General features: G+C 47.2%; 1 protein-coding gene across 1 annotated transcript; it reads left to right on the forward strand.

Moving 5' to 3' along the window:
- Nucleotides 1–1248: 1248 nt before the first annotated feature.
- Nucleotides 1249–5902, forward strand: UCHL1 (ubiquitin C-terminal hydrolase L1; the record flags this gene model as incomplete). The annotated part of the gene is made up of 9 exons (XM_080628336.1): nt 1249–1281; nt 1403–1414; nt 1773–1901; nt 2988–3138; nt 4446–4531; nt 4607–4654; nt 5051–5120; nt 5460–5518; nt 5816–5902. The coding sequence occupies 9 exons, from the start codon at nt 1249–1251 to the stop codon at nt 5900–5902; spliced, it is 675 nt and encodes a 224-aa protein (XP_080484462.1).
- Between the last annotated feature and the right edge of the window lie 3546 nt (nt 5903–9448).

Here is a 9448-nt window from a genome sequence, read left to right on the forward strand (position 1 = left end):
TCTAGTACAAATACATTGCTTGGAGAAACTGTCAGGTCATGTATAAAAGATAAAAAGCCCAATATTTACAAGGGCAAGTAAGGATGTGACATGGGGAGATGGCTTTAAATTGAAATAGGGTAGATTTAGATTAAAGACAATGAAGAAATTCTTTACTGTGAGGGTGGTGAAACTCTGGCACTGAATGCCCTGAGAAGCTGTGGCTGCCCCATCCCTGGCACTGTTCAAGGCCAGGTTGCATGGGGATTTGAGCAACCTGGTCTACTAGAAGGTGTCCCTGCCCATGGCAGGGGGATTGGAACCAGATGATCAACCAGATGATCCTTAAAGCCTCTTCCAACCAAAACCATTCTGTGATTCCATGACCATTTTATAACCAGCCTCATCGGACTGGTTCAGTAGTTGGTTCAAACTGAAGAGATGCAATCCATGGTCACTTCAGTGACAGTTTTACAATCGTACAGAAAATTTTAATATAAGCATCTGTTGTTTATACTGAACATCAGAACCTTTGTGTACTTTATGCACTACCCACACAACTGGGCCCAACGCTTAGGCAGCGCTCAGGCACATGCTCTAAGCATAAACAGAGCGGTGGGGCTGGTCTGACAATGGTGGAGAAACGTGCTGCCCTCGATGATGGCTGTCACTCGCCTCCCTTGGCAGCACAACGCAGCCCGATCCGGCCCCGCGGGGGAAGAGGGAACCAAGGGCCAAGCCGGGCAGGGACGCGCCAAGCTGGGCACAGCAGGGCAGCGCAGGGCCAGGCCAGTCAGCCGCCCGCCGACCCTACCGCTTCTAGCACCTTCTGCACACAGACGTACGGTGGGCCGGGGTCCTCCCCACCGCCGGCCGCACCCCTCTCCCGCGGAAGAAGCAGGACTCGGGGTCAAGCAGTGCCCGGCTCTCCCGCTGCCCCGGCCGGGTTCTCTCCAGCCCCCCTGCTCCCCGACCCTGATTCCCCACTCGCGAGCCCTTGGCTCCGCTGACCACGCGCCTGCCCGGGATGCTGCTGGAACTGCGGCCCGCGGCCCCCAACCCCCCCCGTGCCTTGGTCGTGCTCTGCTCCTCCCTCTCCCCCCGTCGCGGCGCAGAGTGGGCCAGCCCGCCCCTATATAAGAGCCGGGTGGGCGGCTCTGCGCCTCAGCGTCGACGTCGGTGGGGAGTTTGGATTCTTGTGTTGAGGGGAACATCGTGGTAGTTGGGGCGCAGCTTGCCTTCTTCCCCGCTTCCTGCCACCCTGCAGCCATGGCCTGGCAGCCGATGGAGATCAACCCTGAGGTGTGAGAGGGGCGGCGGGGAAGCGGGTAGGGGCAGGGGGCTGTGGCCCGGGAGGGGTGATGGGTGATGGGGCGCCTCCTCTCCCCGACACTCACCCCTCTCTCCTCACATTGTCTTCCAGATGCTGAACAAAGTGAGTCCCTGTCGCAGGAACGCCGCCGGCGGGCGCGCGCCGCATCTTCTCCATCCATCCCTCAGCATCCCTCCCTGCGGGACAGCGCCGCCGGGCGCGGAGCGGTACCGCACTGCTGCGCTGGGCGCGGCCGCACCTGCGGAGCGGCCCTGAGGCTGCGCCCGGCGCGCCCCCTCGGGAGGGTGGTGCCTGAGTCAGCACCTGGGCGCGGCCGGCAGGTGGCGCCGCGGTGCCGCGCGTTGTGCTGTGTCACTGGGGCGCGGCGGGAGGGGGGGAGTGGCCGGGCCCAGGTGTTGGGGGGGACCCGAGGTGGGGAGGATGCCCTGGCCGTGCTACCCTTTCAGTGTACCCCGCGCAGGTGCTGTCCCGCCTCGGGGTGGGTCCCGGCTGGCGCTTCGTGGATGTGCTGGGCTTCGAGGAGGAGGCTCTTGGTGCCGTGCCGACCCCGGCCTGCGCGCTGCTCCTGCTGTTCCCCCTCACGGAGCAGGTGGGTGGTGCTTCCCGCGGTGCAGGTGGCTGCTGTGTCCCTCCTGGGTCCGTCTGCCCCAAAGGCCCTCTGCAGCCACAGCTAAATGGGCTCCGTTCAGGCACCAAGCCTGTGGCTGCCCCAGTGCTGTGGAACAGCTTGAAGAAGCTTGGGGCTTCTGCTGTTGCCCTGGGCAGGCTGACTAAGCCACATATGGCCCAAATGCCCCTGAAGTAAAAGGCTGTTGTCAGCAGCACTGTCTGTAGCCACTGGTTGTCAGCAGGTAATGCTGGTTGCTGTCAGGAGTGTGCCTGTGTCATCTTCTCAAGCATCAGATGGTTGGGAGTGGGTTTGGCTTGCACTGGGGCTGTAGGTGGGTGGTAGGCAGTACCTACTGGGTGCTTGGCCTTAGCCTCCAAATAGCATGAAATAAAATGAGCTGAATAACGAACAAGGCCTTCTACTCCAATGCTGCTCTTATGCTTTGTATATTGGGCTGGCAAAAAAACCCACAAGTAGTCTTCAGTGTGAGAAATAGCAGTTCTGTTACCATGCTGAATCATTGCATCTGGAGAGGCCCAAATTACTTATGTATGATGGATACACTTAGTGCAATCAATGCTAAGGAAGTAGATGAGATGGACTTAATTTCAAAGTGTATTTAATGGGTCCTTTAAAGGAAGGATTATAGCCTTTCAGTAGTGATGGGGTTTACGTTTGCTTTTTTTTTTTTTTTTAGCCATTAGTCTTATGAAGGGGGATTCATAAAAGGAAGTAAAAAGGCAAACTATGCAGAAACATGCAAAGTAGTTTCATTAAATGGACAAAACCTATTGAAAGATGATATAAAAGGGTCTCTTCATTATATGATTTTCTGCTAAGAACAGTGCCTTCAGATATCACTGAGTCATGCAGGTAGTCCATTAAGACTTGGCCTGCATCCGGTATAGACAGATGCTTTGCTGGACCTGTGCTGCAATGATGAATTTCTGGGTAAATCTTTGTTCAGTCCTGGTATTGATTCCCCTGCAGAACTCATTTGGCTAGTAGTTTGCACAATAAAAAGATATCCCTGTGATGAAATGCTTAACAGTTACATGTTTACAGCATGAGAACTTCAGGAAACAACAGACTGAGAAAATAAAGAACCAAGAAATCAATTCCAAGGTGTATTTCCTGAAGCAGACGGTCAGCAACTCCTGTGGGACAATTGGTCTGATACATGCAGTTGCTAATAATAAAGACAAGCTGAACCTTAGTGAGTATGAATGCTCTGAAGTGCTTTGAATTTCCATCTTTTTTTTTTTTTTTATTTTATTTTATATGACAGAAAGCTTGAGTGGGTATGGCCTATTGGAGGCCTTGGGGCTTTCTTACAAGCCAAACTAAGGCATGCTGTACTGCTTCAGTTGGTGAGTCTTCCAGCCCTTGAAGAGGCATATGGTCTCATCTACTGCCTGAGTCACAGAAGGGAATGTACTTAGATTCCTGTCTGGCAGCTGCAGAGATATCATCCTAGTCAGCAGTGCAAGGGAAAAGGACACATAATAGGACTGGCCAAAGACTGTTTGTATTTAGGAAGCATCATGTTCAGAAGTAGCTATTGACATTAGCATTGATGTCAACTGAAAAGTTTTTCATGCTGCTTATGTCTAATTTAACAACTTGTTTGGGGTAGCCTATGAATCAGTCTAAAATATGCTTTCTTTTTGCTGGCAAAGTAACACAGGATGATAAGGGTCTTTAAGCAGACTTTTCCTGCAGAGGTAATAGTTTGATTGTCCTCTTCATGTATAAAACTGGATTAGGCAACTTGTGGCTAGAAACTCCTAGGGTATAGGATTACAAGTGCTTGTCAAAAGCTGTCCTTGAGTCCAGGAAATAATTTATTATTCAAAGACCAGAGAATTATAACTTACTTTAATTATTCCAAGAGAACTTGAACCCTCTGAGTGATGTGGGATTCCTTCTTACGCTATGGAAGGCTTAATGAAAGTAGCTTTGCTTTCCTTTTCTTAAAAGGATTCTCTGAAATAACACACTCTTGATGAGTGAAATGAATGATGCAGCGTATCTTTCATGTAAGGTTAGAATTCTCTGCACCTTAGTACTGCATTACTAGTTTATATTCTGGAAACCCAAAGTAAGCCCATCATGAGCAAGTGCTGTATTCATTGGAAGGCAGTGAGACAACTTAGTTCCAGGTACCCATGTTCTGTTAGTTGATATTTCAGTGTCCTTGCAGGTGGCACCTTTCTTGAGTTTCTCCAAAGCAGGACCAAACACCTGCCAAATCTGCAAGGGGGGAGTCAGAAAAGCTAAATCCCATTTGAAAATGAGTTCCAAGATGATCAGCCAGAGTATCCTGAAGCACTCAAACTCCAGCTTTTTGTGTAGGATTGCTGTTGATAGCTTCTGGATAACTAGCTTCAAGTGGCAGTTACAATATGCTTATGCTGTATAGTTCCAGGCTGAATGCAACAAGCATTGATAACTGGGGGCTGCATCTGAACTGTAACTGATGTTTTACCTATGCTGAATAAAATCTTTGATCATCTTGTGCAGATGAGGGTTCTGTCCTGAAGAAGTTTCTTGATGAAACAGCTGGTCTGTCTCCTGAAGAGAGAGCAAAACATTTTGCAAATAATAAGGTACATGAACTACATAAACTGCTGACAGCTGTCAGCACTTAAGGATGTAATAACCTGTGTCTGCTTTCTCTTAAGGCTATACAAGAAGTCCACAATTCTGTTGCACAAGAAGGACAGTGTCGGGTAAGAGATGAATGTGTAGAATCTTGGGGGGGGGGGGTGCGGGAGGAGGAATTAATGAAGGTGGTAGAGCAGTACAGATTTTTGTGTGGCAGATAATTGTTACAGCTCATGAGGAAAGAAATGAGTGACTTAAGAGCACATGCACATGCAGCAGTTTCTTCCTCAAAAATGGACTGAAAATTTGGTTTCAGATCCAGACTGAAAATGTGACCATACAGTGGGATTTCTGGTGCTTGACCTTGTAGAGGTCTTGCAGAGACCCGTTCAGTTGAACTTGCTTTTAGTGTTTTGCTGTTCCTTTGCTGTGGACATTTCCTCTGTCTTGTACTCACAAGTAGGATCTGCAGTACTTGGCTTTTAGCATTCTAACAAATATATCTAATGGTCTTTCCCAAGGTTGAGGACAACAGTGTGAACTTCCATTTCATCCTGTTTGCCAATGTGGATGGACATCTGTATGAATTGGGTAAGGTTCTGAGAAATCTGCAGTTGAACTGGGCCTACCTTACACTGTACAACCCTGGGGGCTCAGGTTAGATGGTGCTAGTTAAGCTGTTTGCTGAGGCTTTTGAAGCCAATAAATAACTTATATGTTCACTTGAAGGTTTTAACTAAAGGTGGGTTGCACTGAAGGCCTAGGCCCTCTTGTACAGGATGTCATCTCCTATAGTCCCTTTCTCACTCAAGGGGATTTTTTCTGACCTCCCTGGTATCTTTGAGTGTACTTGTTTCTTGGGCCCACTATGCTCAGTTCTGCTAATTCAGAAGCAATAAGTACTCTTAGTGATAGGGCTTTCTTTCACAGATGGGCGCATGCCGTTTCCTGTAAACCATGGCACAAGCTCGGCTGACTTGCTGTTGAAGGTAAGACTTCTACCTTGCTGCTTGTTTCCCTGAAAACAAGGCTTACAAAAAGGGCGAGAGCAATGCATTCAGCATCTAGGAGCTGTGCTGGCTTGCTGTACAAGTTGGTGCTTCTTACAATATGGTAACAAGGTAGTACTGTGCCACAGAGCTAGATAACCTGTCTGTCTTTATTAGCTGGTGCTACAGGAGTGGAAAACTTTGTTGGTGGGACCCAGAGCCTAGCTGTAAAGACTTGGTCTCTATAGCAAGTGTATTGTGATAATCTAAACCACTCTTTTTTCTTTTTCTGCCAAGGATTCTGCAAAGATCTGCAGACAATTTACAGAACGTGAAAAAGGAGAGGTTCGTTTTTCTGCTGTGGCTTTCTGCAAATCTGCCTGAGACTCTGAAGAGATGCAAGGAAAGCAGTCTAATAGCACACCAGTAAATGCAGTCTAAACTCCAGTGCTTCAGTACTTGTTAAACACAGCTGTTCTGGTAACTTAAATCGTTTCCACCTTTTGCTATACACAGGAGCAACATCAGCTGAGCTTATGCTGAAGGATGAGCTCAAGTTTTAATGTGAACAGTTTGGACACATCAGATGTCTGTAGACTTTTTTCACATGTTAAGTAGAAAATGCTTAACAGGGCTTGTTTAATCTGTGTCATGTTAATTGAGCTGTTGGTTGATATTTCCTTGTCCTTCATGAGAATAAAATGTTCTGCTGGAAGTTAAATGGTCTAAAGTGATCACTAACTTTCTCCAAAAGTTGTGTGAAATCCTCTATAAACCTTTTTTTCAAAGGACCCTCAAAGCTCTGCTGAGCAAAAAGTTAATGTTAGCTTCACGTTAGCAGGGCAACTCCTGTTTCTAGTGTCCTGAAGACCTCCAATAATGGAGACATGCACATGCGTGTGTAACATGTTCCAGTGCTGCACTACCCTTCTGGTAAAGCTTTTCCTTATGTCCAGTCTGAAACTCTTAAGCTGCAGTTTGTCACCCTGAATATATTTATTTTTAAAGGGGTAAGGTGTGGTAAATGGACACTAGAACATCAGCTTAAACCTGTCTGCTCTTAAACAGAGGCTGTTTGTATTAGTGTTACGAGTAATAGAATACCCAGTGAATTGGTTGGTGTTGTGTTTCCTTATGGGAGACAGTATTGGAACAGGGACTTTTCCCTAGCTTGAACTAAAAGAAATCTGGCTAACGCTGAGCACAATTCTCAGCTAGCCAGCGTGCACTTACTAACTTCTGATTTTTATTAGGAAGGCCTTGAAAGGCTATACTACCTGTTCCTTACCAGATAACCTTAAAGGAGAAACTGACACTACATGAATTAATAGCAAAATAGAATTTTAGGTTCAAGGTGGAGAGATTTAATATATACTATATACTCCTTGACCTCAACTATGACTTTTTGTGGAAACTGTTCTTACCTGAGTCTAGCTACTTACCTTCAGCAACTTGGTGATGCCTCAGGTAGCTGTAAGAAGGGATAAAATACCCTTTAGCTTGGGACTTTCTTCTAATGCATTATGTCCTAGCCTGTGCCTGCCAGTCATGTTGTATTGTGCTGAGTAACTTAAGTTCTTGGGTGGTTGCTAGTGTTCTGTGTATGCTGCAGACTCTTCTTTCTTCCAGGGTTTTTTGCAGGGTGATTCGAAATAGAAGCTTTGATTAAAGCAGTTGCATGGTCTGAAGGTGTTTAGTATTGGGCTTTATTATTGCCCATGTAATTACCTGATAGTTGAAGCTAGCAGGGGGTTGCAACACATCTTAATTCAAATTCTGAGGCTCAGCTGAAGTTCAGAGTACTTCAATTCTGAATATTCTGTTAGCAGGGAGGTGAATGTTACCTGCTGAGAAGATGTCTGTTGGGTATTACTCACTGTTCTCTACAACAGCATTTTTGCTCTGCCTGTTAACAGAAGCTGTCACAGGGTGGAGGGAGGCCTCCTGGGTTACCTCCACTGCAGCCTCCTGCTCCAGCGTAGGCTCAGAGCCATGCCTGCAGCTCAAGCTGCTTAGCAACGAAACCTGCAAGAAAGGAAATGCATGTGGTGTGACCACAGGAGCATGGAAGGAGCAATAGAAACCAGGTATGGGCGGAGGAGAGGGTATGAGAGAATACAGAGCTCAGTCAGCTGTATGCTGTACCTGGGAGAGCATCCTTTAATTCCACAAGGAGCCCTTCACCTGCCTTTAAGGCCATTGCCAAGCCTACCTGCTGTAACTGCCTGTGTACAGGCAGGCAGTTCATACTAAAGCAACCTGAAAGTGCCTCTGACATAATACCATATTTCTACTGTGATTGCAGCAGTGAAATGTTTCTGGTTTTGTGGCAGCGTTCTGGGGTTTGGTTGGGTTTTGTTTGGTGTTTTGTTTTTTAATCTAGAAATATAAATCTCTAGGGCTACTGAAATTTTTCTTGGTTTATATTTTTTTTTCACTCTTGCTCAAGCTTTTGGTTTAAGGATCTGCTGAAAGGCAATACTTGAATAATTTTGGCCTCTTGGAAAAACAAGGGAAAAGGTTCTGACAGACCTTTCTTACTTTCTTACCTTCTGATTCCAGGTACAGCTTCACAGGATGGAAATACAGTGAACAACTAAGGAATGAATGTTACCCATCCACTTGTGTAACATCACTAGTGTCATGGTTTAAGCCCTGGCTGTAAATTAGAACCACGCAGTCTACTTCCCCCTCCCCACCCCCCAGAGGGATGGGGAGGAGAATCGAAAGAATATAACTCCCACGGGTTGAGATAAAAACAGTCCAGTAACTAAGGTATAACACAAATCACTACTGCTGCCACCAATAATAATAATGATAAGAGAAATAACAAGGGAAGAGAATACGATACCGCCTGCCAGAAAAAGAGCCCGACAGAAAAGAGGATGTGCCCTTCTGGGTAGCTCCCTGTTACATCCCCCAGCATGACGTGCTGTGGTATGGAATACCTCTTTGGCTAGTTTGGGTCAGGTGTCTTGTCCCTGCTTCCTCCCGGCTTCTCCTTCTCCCTGGCAGAGCATGAGACTCACAAAGTCCTTGGTCAGTCTAAACATCGGTGTTATCAGCTCTGTTCCCAGGCCAAAAGTCAAAAACACAGTGCTGCAGCAGCTACTAAGAAGGAGAAAAACTGACTGCTACTGCTGAACCCAGGACAGTATCCACCCCTTATTCCATACCATTCACGTCATGCTCAGATCCCACATTTTCCATATACCCTCACTCTCATCTCAGTGCACTGTTATCTTAGTGCACGGACCAATCCCTATAAAGCTGCTGAGTCCATTCGGTCCATGATGTTGGGCTCCATCTCTTGTAACAGTCTTTCAGGGCAGGAGAGGCTGTGTGCAGTGTTGGATTGTTGCCTGCTGATGCTGATCGTTCCTTTACTGTAGAACTCGTCCGGTTCTATCAAAGTTCATTCTCTGTTGGGATGATGGTCGGAGGGAAGTCAGGGCCAGTCGCTGGTGCCCTGCAGACTTCTAGTTGATGGGCTTGTCCTGGTTTAGCAGTAGCAGTCATTTTTTCTACTGGTGCAGTGCTGTGTTTTGACTTTCAACCTGGGAATAATACTGATAAAGCCGATGTTTTCAGTTGTGGGTCAGAGTGTTTACCCTGACCAAGGACTTTGTGAGTCTCATGCTCTGCCAGGGAGGAGGAGAAGCCGGGAGGAGGCAGGGACAGGACACCTGACCCAAACTAGCCAAAGAGGTATTCCATACCATAGCACGTCATGCCTAGGAGGTAGAACGGAGAGTCCCCGGAAGGGCTGGATCATGGCAGGCTGGGGGTGAGGTACCGGTTGGTGAGCGGTTGTATTCTCTTCCTTGTTATTTCCTTTATCATTATTATTATTGGTGGTAGCAGTAGTGATTTGTGTTATACCTTAGTTATTAAACTGTTCTTATCTCAACCCGTGGGAGCTGCACTCTT

This window comes from Psittacula echo, assembly GCF_963264785.1.
Source record: "Psittacula echo genome assembly, chromosome: 1".
In the NCBI taxonomy this organism is placed as follows: Eukaryota; Metazoa; Chordata; class Aves; order Psittaciformes; family Psittacidae; genus Psittacula; species Psittacula echo.